Source organism: Thalia democratica, chromosome 8 (assembly GCF_965202585.1).
Source record: "Thalia democratica chromosome 8, ktThaDemo2.hap1.1, whole genome shotgun sequence".
NCBI classification, from domain to species: Eukaryota; Metazoa; Chordata; class Thaliacea; order Salpida; family Salpidae; genus Thalia; species Thalia democratica.
Window position 1 is genome coordinate 22,577,262 of NC_139172.1, and position 16,270 is coordinate 22,593,531.

At 28.4% G+C, this 16,270-nt stretch overlaps 1 protein-coding gene across 1 annotated transcript; it reads left to right on the forward strand.

Moving 5' to 3' along the window:
* The first annotated feature begins 886 nt into the window (after positions 1–886).
* On the forward strand, positions 887–6,778 carry LOC145842515 (uncharacterized). Its single transcript, XM_082949973.1, has 10 exons — positions 887–933; positions 1,716–1,924; positions 2,274–3,031; positions 3,319–3,429; positions 3,610–3,701; positions 3,817–4,015; positions 4,459–4,573; positions 4,734–4,924; positions 6,246–6,387; positions 6,610–6,778. Exons 1-10 carry the CDS (start codon positions 913–915, stop codon positions 6,734–6,736), a joined length of 1,965 nt encoding a protein of 654 aa, XP_082806099.1. The 5' UTR covers positions 887–912; the 3' UTR covers positions 6,737–6,778.
* Positions 6,779–16,270: the final 9,492 nt, after the last annotated feature.

Consider the following 16,270-nt stretch of genomic DNA (forward strand, 5'->3'; position numbering starts at 1 on the left):
TTTAAACTACTTTCTCCAGCTGTAAAGCAAATTAATTTATAAATGTATGTTTAAATTTAAAACAGTTGGAGGAAAATAATACTTTAGTTACATTAAACGTTTTTAACGATGGATAACAGATGATTAGAGCTTCAAAAAGTTTATATCAATTAAAAGTGTACTGTTTTATATCAGATAAACAAGCCTTAGATAATTTTGTAAAAATAAACAAAAAACTGAGTTTGTAATACATCGTGTGAAAAAATAAAGCTTTTTGTTTAATTTTTTCTTCATTTATGTTAAAGTTTCATTGTAAGTTTTAAATCTTAGTTTTTAATTATTGATTTAGGACTGGTTTTTACAATGTTTGAAGTAAAATTAACAATGCTTTATAGCAAAAATTTGAGGTACATTCGAAAAAATAGTAAATTAAAACAGTTTTGCAGGAAAGCTTAGTACATTTTTTAAATATTCAAACTTTCGCTGTAACGCTTTTTTATTATACATAAAAAACTTTCTACTCAGAAGCTGTTTTATCAAAAACTACTATTTTCTCTTTTTGTTTTGATGTTTTCATAGTAAGAGAAAAGTGAGAAAATGAAGAGCCAGAAGCTAATTCTTTCTTTTGGGAAATTACCTTTTGAACGAAAAGTTTCCGCTTCATCTGATACAAAATTATTTTTGAACAACTTTATATAAAAATGTTACTACAATACAATTAGTTCATTCCTTATAGAACAATGTTTATTTTTTAGTTTTGTAAAAAAGTGTTTTGTTTTAAATATATTTTTTTTGTCTTTTTATGCTAATACTTCAAAAACCTTTTCAATTTAGTGTTTACAGATTAAAAGAATTAAAGAAAACTTAATAAACAATTTTATAATCTGCAGGTACGTTATTAAAATAAACTTTTTTTTATCAATTCAAGAAAATATGGAGGAATTTATTGACAAGGTAGTTTTTAAAAACAAGTTAGCAAACTAAGACTTTGAATTGTTCTTAAAGATAAGTTTATGATCTGTTGTTAAAAACATAAATAAGTTAAGAACGGTTTTTTATTTAAAGTAATAAACTACACTGCTAAGAAAATTTAACCATAAGCTTTAAATGTGTTTTATAATCTGTAGATAATAGAAATTTCACGCAAATACTGAAGTTTACTCTAAGCTTTGTGTTAATTTTTTTTTTTAAATACGGGACTTTAGTTTACCACAAACTTTATGCATTATATAATCTTCTCGACATTTCAAGCTGCATTCAAACTTTTTACAACATACAGTTTTGCATATAAAACCTTGATAACTTATACCAAACTAATATACTTTTGAAAACTTTTTGCATGATAATGACAATGTTAAACTTTTTGCATAAAAATGAGTTCCTACTTTTTAAAAGTCTTACTGTTTAATTTCAGTTACGAGTTTTCTATCTACATATGAGTTAATAAATGAAATCATGTAATTTATCAACCGTTAATACTTTTAAAAACTTTACAGAAGAAAATCAAAAAATAAGTAGCTGAAAAGTTTATTTTAAAATTTTTTGATATTTTATAAACTTGGTTAGATTTAATAATTTTATAGTCCGTTAATAGAATATTTAACTCAGGCATTATCGATTTTTTAAAATATAAAACGATACAAGACTATAGTCACTTGTGTGTTTTGAATATGCTTTGAACTGCCAAAATTAAATTAATAAAAATCAAGCATCATATTGTATTATGTTTTCTGCAGATAAAGGATTTAGAGTTGAAGTTGTACGAGATAGAAAAAATCAGCAAGGGATTCAACATTGTCAATGGTCAGAAGAAATATCTTACATTAGGACAGGGCGGTTTTGGAACTGTTAGGGTTGGAAGAATTTGTTGGGAGAAAGTTGTTGCGGTAAAGAGCTTTTACGACGAACATGATTCAGAGAAATACTACGCAAAGTTTTTGGATAGGTTGTTTTTTCTTTTCTTAATATTGTTTTAAATGTTAAGATTATTGACTTTGTTTATACAATTCAGGCAAATACATTATAATTCAGTAAATTTATTCTGCTCTTTTTAGTATTTATGTATAACATTTATAAATTATAAAAAATACTATTAGTAAGTGTATGAAACTTTAGAGATAAAAAAACATATTTGAAAATTTTTAAACAAAAATTAGTTTTTTTTAATTAAGATTTATTTTAATCAGTGTATGCTGTTCACCTATGTTTATACAATTGTTTAACTTTACGGCATTACTACTTATAAACGCAAACAATGAAAACGCCTAAAACACAAGTTTACTTCATTTTTTTAGAGTCTTCAAGGAAATCAAAATGCAAAACCTGGCTTCGACGAGCTCAGAGTTTGTTCCAAAAGTTCTTGGTGTCACAAGGTGGCATCATGGCAGGAAAATTGCGATGCTGACCGAGAAATACTCCGGCGCCACGCTGAGCGACCTCGTCACCTACGAATGGGCTCCGTTCGCCGCCAACGCCGAGCTTCACCTCCGCATGGCCTGCCAGATCTCCACCGCCATCTTCCACCTACACAAGGTCGGCATCCTGCACAATGACGTCACAACGAGAAACGTCCTTTTGGATGACGACGTCAACTGCAAGCTGATCGACTTCGGCTGCGCCACGCTCGAAAACGAAAACTCCTCGAAGTCGTCCGGAACTCCGGGCTTCTCGGCGCCCGAAGACGACCTGAGCTGCCTCAGCGACGTTTACAGCTTCGGAGTCGTTGTGAAGCACGTTTTATACAGCCAGAACTGCGACACTTCTCAAAGCGACAACGAAATCGACAGCCTGTTGAACAGCTACACTTGCATTGAGAGCAACTCGGCGAAAAACATTTTCAAAAAGCTAGCCAGCATAGCCAACGAAGCGACGAAGAAGGAAGCGTGCGAGCGGCCGAGTATTGAGAAAGTGGTTAACGAGCTAGAAGGTATGATGCTACAAGTGGACAAAGATGAGCTTGAGAAGCAGGTGAATCGTTTGAAGAACTGCGATGTGTTCATGCGGCCGAAAATTGAAGACCAAGCTGACGGATGGACTAGCATGAGTGATGATCGTTTGTTTGTAAATATTTAACAAATCGAAGCTTCTTATTATTTTAAAAAATCAATAAAAAAGTTGTTACGTTTTCCTTTACTATGTAAAGTGTAAACGGTGGAACACTAGTATTTTTTTTTAAATTAGATGTGTTATAATGGAATTTCAAGTACAAGAACTTCAACTTGTTTATGATTTTTTTTGCTGAACTAAAGTCAAAAGATTTTGAAATAACCTATTAAAAAATTTAAACGTCTACTTTACAATGTCTATTTTTAATTGCATTAAATATTTTTTTAATTTCAGGCTCCTTCGTTACTGAAAGTTCTTCTTCCGACAGTTTTGAAGTTATTAGTATTGATAAAAATACTGAAAACAGTTTTAGTAGTTATGAAATTCCAGCAGAAATACTGAAGAGTAAGTTTGAAAGATTAAAACTTTTTAAACAAATTAGTATTAATAAATAAAAAGTAAATTTTGGATTAAATATTATTAAGTTCACAAAGCTTAACTTATTTATACTTATTTTTGAACATTAATTTGCTAGTATTTACAAAAAACTATATTTACTGTTTTAAAATTTTTCATATTTGACAGCATCATTAGTAGTGTTAGGTGGATTCAAGCCTGAAACCTACACAAATGTTTCAAAACTCGACTTAACAAATCAAAAATGGACCAACCTACCTGTAAGTTTTAATCTTAATTGTTCGGTAAAAAATTTTACCCGTAGAAAATAATATAATTCATGACTCATACATTTGTTTTTTATTTTGTAAACTTTTCATTGTATACTTATAATAGGATATACCGGATGGTAGATGGTCGGGAATGGCAGTGAGCCACGGCGACTTGATTTGTTCGATCGGAGGTAAAAACACGTCTGAAGTGTTTGTGTCGAGGCTGGACTTTTTGGAGACTCGGAGCTCGGAGGAAGTCTGTTGGAAGAGGGGTCCCGACATGATTCAGGAGAGAGGCTACAGCTCGGCTGCTATTGACACTAGTTAATCTTTTTATTAATTGTTTTATTTCTTTCTTTTCTGTATGAATTTGTTAAAAAAAATCCTGTAAAAAACTGTTTGAAAAATTTTGTTACTTAGGAGTATTTACTAAAGATAAAAAACTGTTATTTACTGCTTAGATAGCATTATGCTTTAAAAAAAACTTTATTCCCTAACACAGAAGTTTGTACCTTAGCAGTTGTACAATTTTTAACTTCTTATACCGTACCCAATGTTTAAGCTTTGCTTTAAACAAGCTGTTGTTTAAAATATATCTTACATGAATGGAAGTTAATTAAACTAGCATATAAAACTAATTTAGAACATTTTTTGTAATGTAGTTATATATACAAAAACAAAATATTTTAAGAATAACCTTTTCTGTTTAAGAAAAAAAAAACAGCTAACTAGTTATATTTAATTTAAATTCATATTAACTACCCAGGAACTTCTACAATTTTCGTGGCCGGCGGAGATGCTTGCGACATTTTATCAGAAGCCGAAATGTACAAAATAGGATCGTCTCAGTGGACTTCTTGCGGGAACTTGAGCACCCCAAGGTTTTTGAAAACTTATTAAACAATCAAGACAGAAGAGCATTGTTTAAATATTCTTGCTTAATAATTAAGTTTGTTAATAACTTATAATGTGCCTTTTGAATATTTACTACCTATGAAAATCTTTTAAAAAAATAAACAAAGTAGTTTAAATCTTTGAAAGGTATGGCCACGCCACGGAGTACTGCGGAGGGAGGTTCTACTGCATGGGAGGGTGGGGAGGAGTGAGAAGGCTGAAGTGCGTGGAAACGTACGACTGCAGGGAGGGAGTGTGGAGGAGTGATGTGAAGGAGATGGGGCAGACGAGGAACTTGTTCGCCTCCTGCGTACTGGATGACTGCATATACGCCGTTGGTGAGTTTCAAGTTTAAATGATTTTTTTTTTACAAGCTTAAAGTTTTAAATCTTATTGCTTTTCACAACTCGTTTGTATAATTAGCTATTAATTACTAAAAAAAAATGGTTTCAAAAGTGCGACTGAATTTTTATGTTGTATTTTGAAAGTATTATAATTTTAGAACTACTTGTTTGTTGACGATGTCTTTATTTGTACTTTTTTAGTTCTCGGCTAAAACTCATCTATTTTTTGGTTTGTTTTATAATGTTTAGAAGAAGAATATTTTAATTTGAAATAAAAAATGAAGTAAATTAAAAATAATATCGCTTTTTGTTGTTCGCTTTATCCTTTTTAGTAGACTTATTATTTAACTAATGTTTTAAATCAATAAGATATTTATTAAAAATACAATTATAGCCTGCCTAAATTTGATTTAAAGAGTTACTTCATAAGTAATTTGAAAAATGTTGTATAAGTTATTGAAAACCATTTAAAATTTTTGAAACTAATCCTATTATGGTAATACGTTGCTTAGCTTATATAAATTTCAGTTAAACCGCTTCATTAAACAAATCTGTTTTTTTGTATTATAGCATCATAAACATACATAAGATAATATAGTATTTAGCCATTATATAATAATATGCTTAAAGAACTTTAAAAAAATTATAGTAACAGGTAAAAGTTTTATAGATAAATATAATTTGTTAGATCTAGAAATAAGTATTTAAATTGTTTTTTTTTAATAAAGGTTTTATTTTGTTCTTAAAAACTTTAATGATTTCATCTCAAGATATATAAAACTCTATAGTTGTTTTTTAAATAAGAATTAAAAAAAAAAAAAGACTACAGTTCATTTTTTTCCATGTATAAACGCTTTATATGTTGTAACTTTTTGGAATTGGTAAACTAAGATATGAATTTATTGCATTTTGAGATAAATGTAAACAGTTGTAAACAAATCATAGTTAGAAAGTTTCCAAAGTTTTCATCATTAAGTTACCGTTTAATTACAAAAAAACAAGCAATTATAAGAGGTTAGACCTAAAAAAACACTTTAACCTTTAAGCATTAACTAGATAAAATCAAAGCAATATAAGATTAATAATTAAGCAAAACCTAAGTTTATCAAAATAATAACAAAAATTATTATACTGAATGCATAAGTCTTAATGAAATGTTTTATTAACATTGCAAGTACTGTGCAGTGCTTTTTCTAAGTTTATGTAATTATAACTCTTTTAATTACTTATTATAAAATTTCACATTTTTAAGTTTTATACTTACGGACAGTTTACGTTTTCAAAATATTACGAATTGTTTTACTATTGTTAATAGGTGGGTTTGACGGTTACCCGGTAACCACGTGTGAGAAGTTGGACGTGCGAATGAACAAATGGATGAAAGTTGCTGACCTTCAGCTGAGTAGATACGGCATGGATGCTGTTGTCATTGACGATAAAATATACGCCGTTGGAGGGTATTTATTTCTTACTTCTTTTATCAATGTAATATTTCATAGAGCACAAGTTTTATCAATAAATATTCTACAAATTAAATTTATTTTTCATTCAGCTATACATTGAAACTTGATTATAGTTTTTTATGATTATAAAAAGTAATTGGTATTTGCCTTGCATTTGGTGTTTTTATTTACAAAAGTTTTTACTTTTTAAGTATAAAAAAAACACATACATACTAGGAGTGCAGCCATTGGAGGGAAAGTTATCAGAAATAATGTTGAATGTCACGATCATAAAGCAGATAAATGGGCATCGTTTTGTAGTACCAATCTACCTTACTGGAGATCGAATGTTGTTGCTATTTAATATTTATTTTTACATTTTAACTAAAACTTTAGGCACTTTACTTTCTCGCTATAGAAAAATGTTTTACGTTTTTGTATTGTTATTAAATAACAAAAAAAATATAAAGTCATTTAATAACATTTTCATGTTGTTTTATATGATTTACAAAAACTTTATATTTTTAGACTTCTTTTTTTTAGTCTAAAAATGATTAAATTTGTAAATCATAGATAAAGTAAACTTATTACATATTTTTTTAATTAATATAAGTTTTTATACCTTTTAAGCGTTTATTAAGCTTTATAATCATTGCTTTGTTATAAAATGTTTCAGTAAGGTATCATATATATATTAAGTTTGAACTGGCTGAAGATTAGAGACAATTTTTTTTTGACTTTATAAAACATATGGTCCAGCATTTTTAAAATCGTCATTTTAATAAATTATTTTAAAACCCTTCGAGTGGGCGCAGTAGAAGGTGTTCAAGTTTGAAAATTAACCTTATTTTATATATATAATTATATATATAATATACTGTTTGACTTTAATATTTTTCTAACTCAAAAGGTTTTGAAAAACTTAAAATTTTAATTTGTATTTAGTTTCAACTATGATGAGAACTTTTACTAAATTACAAATAACACGTTGCTTTCTGCTTTTCTCATTATTTCAAAATGCTGTAAATAGAAAGAAAAAAATAGAACTTACATATTTTTTTTAAACTAAAAAAAAAGAACTGATAAATTTGACGATCCCAATCAAAAAAGCTTTTTTTTACATTGAATCACTTGTTTATGCAATTAACTAGTAACGTTTTATAACCTACTGAAACATGTTATATAACAACAATTTGCTTTACTAGATTTATAACTTATCTTTTTTATCTTTTTATATATATATATATATTTCATAATATATTTTGTTATAAAAGCAGTTAAACTTTGAATTCAAGTTTTAAACGTTTTTTTGTAATGAAATAAGATTTTTATAGTAACTTCAGGTATGATATCCGGGTAATTTTCAAGTAAAACAAAACTATTAGTTATAAGAAAATGCAATTTAAAAAAATTAGTTTCAACAAAAGTATTCTTAATACTAAACATAACATTAAAGCTAAACTAGTATGTAGTAAATTTATTTTAAATAGTTTAATTAAGCATAAAATATTTTAGTATCGATAATTTTAGGCGCTAATGAGCTACAAACGAAGTATGGTAACGAAAAGGTCATATAGAACTAGTATTTTGTCGAAATGAATAATTGAGTAATTTCAATAAATTAATTGAACTTAAAATGTTCCGGCCGCTAAGAAAACTAAGTTTAACTTTTTATATCTGGCCCTCTGACTAAAAACGTTGCCAACCACTAGCTTAAATTGTCATGCATTTATTCTTGTTGAGTTAAGTGAAAACAGTGTAATTTTTAAAGTCACATGGTAATATAAGTCTTATTTATAACGACTACCTAATAAAATAAAATCTACTTTTTAACCAAATTATTTCAATGCTTAGTAGAATATTTTCGATTTAGTTATCTTATCAAAAACAAAACACCTTACAACCAAAAAGTAAAGGTTAACATTTAATTATTACTAAAAGAATGAGTGAACTTAATAAGATACTATTTTTTGCCAACAAAGAAAATACTTGCATTAGTTTAATCGATTCAAAAGATAAATTGATCAACAATAAAACCTTTCAATTTTTATAGTACTTACTAAAATGATACAGTAAAAGACAAACGTACTCAGACGTTTTTTGAGACTCCAACAGCAATCATTTGTTATCTATTCTATGCTGGTATTGAGTTGCCTATTCATAACAATAACTTGTTAAAAACAAGATTAAAAAAACTTAAAACAAATAGACCTTGGGTAGTTATGTAACAATGGTTTAACAATTAAAACAAAAATTAGAGTTTAAGATATCTGAAAGTTTATTGTTAAACCAGGGGTCGTCAGGTCTATAAAAGATCGATCTTAACATGCCGAAAACAATTTGTTTTTTTTAGTTTAGGATATATCTTAATTTTTAATTATATGGTTAAAAAAGATTTTAAAAAGAAATAAATACAACTTATTCATATATATTATGCATTCATATATTAGACTTGGAAATTCTAATTGAATAAGAATCGCAGTTTGGTGATCCGTTCAGTAGTGAAACTGAATAACTGCCTGGTTTTGAGTTGAACATTTTTTTTTCAATAGACTAGGTTTAAATTAAAAATTAAATCTTAAAATGATTAAATGTTTTCTTTTAATTGGGTCTGCCAGCATCAGTTTGCCGATCTCCGTATTAAAACAACGGCCGGCAAACTACAGTACTCCGGCCAGATCCGGTTCGTTAAACAAAAGTCTCTTGCCTCAGACACACATATAAAAACAATTTTTTTTTTTAAATCTACTAGTACATAAAAAGCGCATTTTAGTAACTTTATGCCAGAGTTTCACAAATATACTCTTTAATTTTATTCTGAACAAATATTGTGTTGATTTTTTGTCAAACTCACTACTAAATCGCTTTAAAATTTTTAGTTTGAAGTTTAATATTAAGAAGATATATTTTTAGAAACTTCTTTCTAACAAATACCGCCTTCAAAATATTTTTGTAGCAATTTTTAAATGTAAATAATAAGAAGGCGCCGAAACATATTTAAGGCTTAATTTCTAGTAGGAGAATGTTTAATTTTTGAAAATAAAAAACAAAGAAGCGGTTTTTAATAAAATAATTAGCTTTTTAGACTTTAAGTTATTAAGAACTTAATTTTCAGTATTAATATAGTTAAATCTTTCTACCTTTGCTTTTTTAGGTTTGCCTGCAATCAGTTTTTAACAGTAAAAAAATATTTGAACTTTTTAAGAAAAAGACAAACTTAGCTTTTATAGTTAATTTATATATATGCAGTAAATAATTTATTAGTTCGTGTTGTAAGACACATAAAGTACAGTTTTTTTTACAAAAATAAAGAATTTTATATTATTTAAACATTTATAGTTTTTATAATAGTAAAAATTTCTGATAGTACAACTATAAAAGAGGTCAATTAATTTATTGGCAAAATATTTGTGTCGTGTTGCCATAGTTTATACTTTTCGTCAGCCCTTATGAAAATTACATGCTATGTCATAAAAAGTAAATAAGTTTTTGCAATAGTGCTTTGTATAGTAATATTTTAATTAGAACTAGTGTTAGGTTTTATAGTATTGTTAGATAATACAATATAGGAAATAAACATTTTTTCTTAGTTATTTAATTCTAACAATGAACAGTTATTCCCTACTTATATAAATAGTGCACCTTCGCAAATCAGGCCATGTCTGGCAATCTTTTTTATAATTAGTAATTATGGAATGATGAGTCTTTGACCGGAGAATAAAACAATTTTTATCTAAGTAATATAGTTATTTTAAAAAATGCAACGTATATATTCAAACGCTCATTAAATTTTCTGATAAAGCATTTTTTTTAACGAATAAAATATTTATAACATATTATTAAACTAACAAAACAAAACTTTAATAAAGTTATAAATAAGTTTAACAAAAACAAAGCACACCGTAAACAATAATGTTGCTAAGAGTCTCAGTTTTCCTGAAAGTACCTTCAAAACGGCAGAAACGACCTAACTTCAGAAATATATGCAATAGCAAAAATAAACGAAAAAAATACTGCTTCTAAAGGATACTCAATCAAATCTTGTAGTAACAAAATAATATAGTGTTAAAGTAAAAATTTTAATGTTATACAATTGTTATTTATGGTAACAAAGCAATAAAAATATCTTAGATTGTTGATGAGTGTCTAAGCTTTCCGACACTACCTTTAAAACGGCTGAAACCGACATAACTTTAAATATATATTCAATAGAATGAATTAAACAAAAAAAAAGTATTGCACCTTAAGGGTACTTAAGGATTACTACTACTATTACATCACAATAGGCTGTAAAACTATGAATCTTTAACTATCGCATCACAGTTGCTCTGCAATATGACGATGTCTACAACTAGCATATAACAGTAGCCCAAAATATTTCGTAGTTTACAACTATCACTTTGTTCGAAAAATTTTAATGCTAACGGTATTAAATCACATTTTTTAAAATTAAGAAATCAATCTTTGACAAAACTGTATAATATTGTTAACACTTTCATTAGTTGTTCATACGTTTTATACGTTACGTTCAATACGGCTGAATTTGGTCTAACCTCGGAGAAATATGCAAAAATATAAATGCAGCTAAAATATGCTGCACCTTAAGGATACTTAAGTATATTAACAAATTATAATAGTGGTAAAGTAAATTTGTATATATTTGCTATTTCCAGTATTACTACTATAAAAAGCACCACAGATGTTCTTGTGCTAAAACTTTATTTCAACTAACGGCGTTTCACTGCTCTCAAATAAATTTAAGAACAGATCTACGGAGTCTATAAAATATTAACACACATTAGACGCTAGTTCTATTAGACGTCATGAAACGCCGTTAGTTGAAATAAAGTTTTAGCACAAGAACATCTGTGGTATTGATTCCGATAAGCTTAGCTTATCAGGATCTCCATCTAATGTGTGTTAATATTTTATAGACTCCGTAGATCTGTTCTTAAAATTATTTGAGAGCAGTGAAACGTCGTTAGTTGAAATAAAGTTTTAGCACAGAACATCTGTGGTATTTATTCCGATAAGCTTAGCTTATCAGGATCTCCAGGATTTAACGCCTTTTAACGTTACATCTTACTATAAAAAGCATCTTATTTTGTTGCTAAGAGTCCTGGGCCAGGACTCCTGGCCACCCGACAGTACCTTCAAAACAGTGAAATCGACATAACTTCAGAGATATATGCAAAACTACTAATCATCTAAAGAAATGTTGGACCTTATGGATACCTAAGAAATACTACAACTATCACATTACAATAGACTGCAACGCTACGGATCTACAACTACCACATTACAGTAGTCCGAAGCATTAAGTAGTCACAACTATCACTTTACAGTAGACTACAACAATTTAGAGCTACAACTATCACATCAAATTTGTTTTAAAACATAAGAAAACAATTTTTGACAAACTCTAAAAAAGTGTAAGGACTTTCATGAGTTGTCTTATATTAATTTAGGCAACAGCATGAATGCAACTTAAAAATGCTGCGACTTAAATATACTTAAAAAAATCATGAGTTAAAAAAACATAGCAGTTTTAAAGAAAACTTTTAAGAATCATATAATTGTTATTTCTGGTTATACGACAACCAAAAACATCTTAAATTGTTGCTGAAACTACGTCCTTTCCAAAGGTGTATTCAAAACGGCTGAAATCGATCTATCTCAGGAGATATATGTATTAGCATGAAAGCAACTTTAAATGCTCCACCTTAAGGTTACTCGAGGAAATCGTATATTAACAAAGTATTTTAGTTTTATAACAAAATTTAAAAGTTATACAATTGTTTTTCTTTATCATACGACAAAAAAAAAATTCTTAAATATTTGCTGAGAGTCTCAAAATTTGAAAGAACCTTCAAAGCTGCTAAAGTCGACAGATTTTCAAAAATATATGCAATAGCAAGAATCCAAATTGAAAAGTTTTGGACTTAACGATTTTCACGTCACATTAAAGAGCAACAAATTGGATCTACATGTATCACATCGCAGTTTCGCTACAATATAACAATTACTAAAACTGTCACAAAAAAGTAGCGTAGAACAGCACATAGTCTACAACATTTTAGAGCTACAACTATTACAACACATTTGTTTTAAAACTTAAAAAATCAAATTTTGACAAATTCTAGAAATTTTTCATCACTTTTATGAGTTACCTTAGGCTACCTTGAAAACAACTGAAATCAACCTAACTTCAGAGATATATGCAATAGCATGAATGCAATAAAAAAATGCTGCACCTTAAGGATACTAAATGAAATAGTAATTATCAAAACTTAATAATATTAAAGTAAACTTTTAGAAGCTATTTAATTGCTATTTATCATTACACGACAATGAAAAACATCCTAAACTATTGCTAAGACTACTAGCTTTCAAAAATTTCTTCAAAACGGCTTAAATTGATCTAACTTCAGAAATATATGAACTAGTATTTATTAAACTACTGCACCTTAATAAAATTTGAGAAATCGTAAATTAACAAAACATATTAGTGATTAAGTAAACATTTGGAGGTATATAATCTGCTACTTTTGTTATACAACAATGAAAGCCATCTTAGATTATTGCTGAGAATTTTATATTTCCGATCGTATTTTTAAAATGGCTGAAATCGACATAGCTTCAGAGATATATTCAATAGTTCAATAGCATGAATATAACCAAACGTATGCTGCACCTTCAGGTTCACTACAAATATCACATTACAGTAGACTGCAATACTATGAATCTACAACGCTCACGTCACAGTTGCCGTGCAGTTTAACGGTGTCTGCAACTAATACATAACAGTAGCCTAAAACATTACGTAGTCTATAACTATCACTTTACTGTAGTCCGCAACGTTTAAGAGCAGAAATTATTACATCTCATTTTCTGAAAAACTTAAGAAGTCAATGTTTGACACAATTTTTCAAAAGTTTCCACACTTTAATAAACTATCTTACGTTACCTTCAAAACAACTTCAATCACACTAACCTCAGAGATATGTGCAAAGGCATGAATAAAAGTTAAAAATTTTGCACCTTAAGGATACTCAAGAAAATTATGTACTGACATAATTAAAAAGTATTAAATTGAAATTCAACTAAATCTATTTAACTTTTGTTTCTCGTCATGCGACAATGAAAAGCATCTTAAATTTTTGCTTAAAGTCTCAGTTTTCCTACAGTACCTTCAACTGGCTTAAATCGACCTAACTTTAAAGATATATGGAACGGCATGAATGTATTTTAAAATTGCTGCTTCGTTAGGATAATTAAGAGTTATTGCAACTATCACATCACAGTAGCCGTGCAATTTAACGGTGTTTTCAACTAACTCATAACAGAAGTCCGAAACATCACGTAGTCTATTAACATCACTTTACAATAGCCCGCATAATTTTAGAGCAAAAGTTGTTACATCACATTAGCTTAAAAACTTAAGAAATAAGTTTTTGACAAGAATTTTAAAAGTGTCCGCACAATCATGAGCTGCCTTAAGTTATTTCATAACGGATTAAATCGAAAAAGCATCAGAGATATATGCAAAATCATGAATACAAATAAAAAATGCACAACCTTAGTATACTCCAGGGACGTAGCTTGGTAGGTTTCTGCAAATCTACAGAAACGTATACTTATGTTCGAAAATACTTGCTTTTATTTCAGCTTGAAAAGACTCTGCTGTCTTAGCTTTTAGTGTTCATTTATGCTTAATTTTGCACTCCTGAGAGATAATTTTGACATATATGTACTCTTTAGCATTTTTAGTGTCGTAAAAAATTGAACGAATTAAATACATCCAAATTGTAACATTTAGGGCATTAAAGCTTTATTTTGTCAAAAAGCTGCAATGCAAAATTTATTCTAAAGGAAGCTGTGGCTTCAAAAATCAAAAGTAGAAATAAAATTTTATTAATTATCCTTAAGGTGCAACATTTTATTTTTGTATTCATGCTTTTGTATATATCTTACAAGTTAGTTCGAATGAAGCCGTTATAAAGGTTACGTAAGGCAACTCATAGAAGTATTAGCACTTTTGCAAAGTTTAGTCAAAGATTGATTTCTTAAGAATCTGTATAAGCTATTAAATATTGTAAAAATCGTTGTTTTGTTGATACTTAGTAAGTAATAGACTTTATTTGAGTTATATTTAAGAAAATATAAATTTGCACTTTTATTTGGGTAAAAAGTGCGAACTCAAGAGGAAGTTTACCGTAGTTAATATTTATTAGGCATTAAGCAAACCTGTTGCAGAACAAATAACTTAATAAAATTGTTATTGTAAAAAGACTGCTTAAATACAATACAAACTAGATTAAAAAGAAATATTCAAAAAACCAAATAAATCGAAAAACTTACAGAAAATAATGCCTGCTACTAAAGTCTAATCTAATGTGAAGTATTGTGAGCTTCATGACTGCTTCCAAGTTTTTCTATATCTGATTCAAAATCAGTCAAATAAAGCCTCAAGTCACCTCCTTTACAATTATCTAGATTAGATCTTTTGCTCAAGATGTTGATAACTGAACTTAAAGTTTTTTCAACAACATAGCTAGAAGGAAAAGCTATAAAAAACAATTTAGCTTTCTCACAAATGATGGGATACTTTTGCCTTAGTTTTTGTTGAGTCCAAAAGCTTTCATATCGTTCTTTGGAAAAATTTACTTTAAGCTCAAGATCAGTTTGTAAGTCTGAGAAGGTTTCATGTAAGTCAACGTTTACTTCAAAAATATCTGCTTTGAAGGGATCCATAATCCCGTTCGGGACGTTTAATTGAAAAATGTAATTTAACAGTTTATCAATATCACATTTAAGTTGTTCCAGATGAGATGAAAACATTTCTACTTCACCTTTATTTATTTGAAGTTTTCCAAACTGTGAAAACTGGTTATTTTTGAAATTTCTTCCATACAGTTCAAGTTGGTTGCTGAAACTAGTTACTTACTTTTGACTTTCCCAAGGTTCACGTTTTTACCTTGTAAAGTTTTGTTCAGATGGTTGAAATTCCCATATAAGTTTGACATATAAACATGTTCAGTTTTTCTTTAAACAAGATTGTCTACCACTACCTTATCCTTTTCAGAAAAATCAATAACTGAATTGAAAACAGTCAAAAACCTTCCTAGACAGTCTTCTTTTGATAACCATCTCACTTCTGTATGCATTATCAAATATAAATAACAAATATGTGAGTAAATGATATTCAAAAGTTTTTTTTTAATTTAGTAGTGCAAGCTCAAAAACAAAATATTGAGTTCAAAAAAAAACTTGCCAAGTATATGTTAATTAAGTACAACAAATTTTTTATTTTACTGAAAAATTAATTTTAATATAGTTTTATTTTTTAGTTTAACTAAGTCACTTTATGAAAAACAATTGTAAATATCATGAGGTGATAGTTTATAATAAATAACATATATTTTTACAAACCATTTATGATCCCAAATAACATATATGTCAGGTTATGAAATGGTGAGAGGGATTTCATTCGTCTATGACCTATGTACTTGTTAAATTATAAAAGATATAAATAAATTTTGTAACTTAATTGAAAATTGGAGTCCTAGGCATTTAAATATTTTTCACTTATACAAAATAGACTTTTTTTTGTTTAAGTTTTACCTCAGGGTCAAATATTTAACAGCAAACTAAAATTAGTAAACAAGCAAGCTAAGTAGTGAAAATTTCTTGACTGCATAAAATTTAAAAATCACCCCCATTTCGCCCCATTACTAGTTATCGCCCCCCGACTTACCAAAATCGCCCCCAGTTTGGGAAACCCTGTTGTAGACTATGTGTTGTTTTGGGCTACTGTTATGTTTTAATGTGGACATCGTTAAACTGCACGGCAACTGTGGTGCACAGTTGCCAGAATTTTTCTGCTATTTTTGCCCTC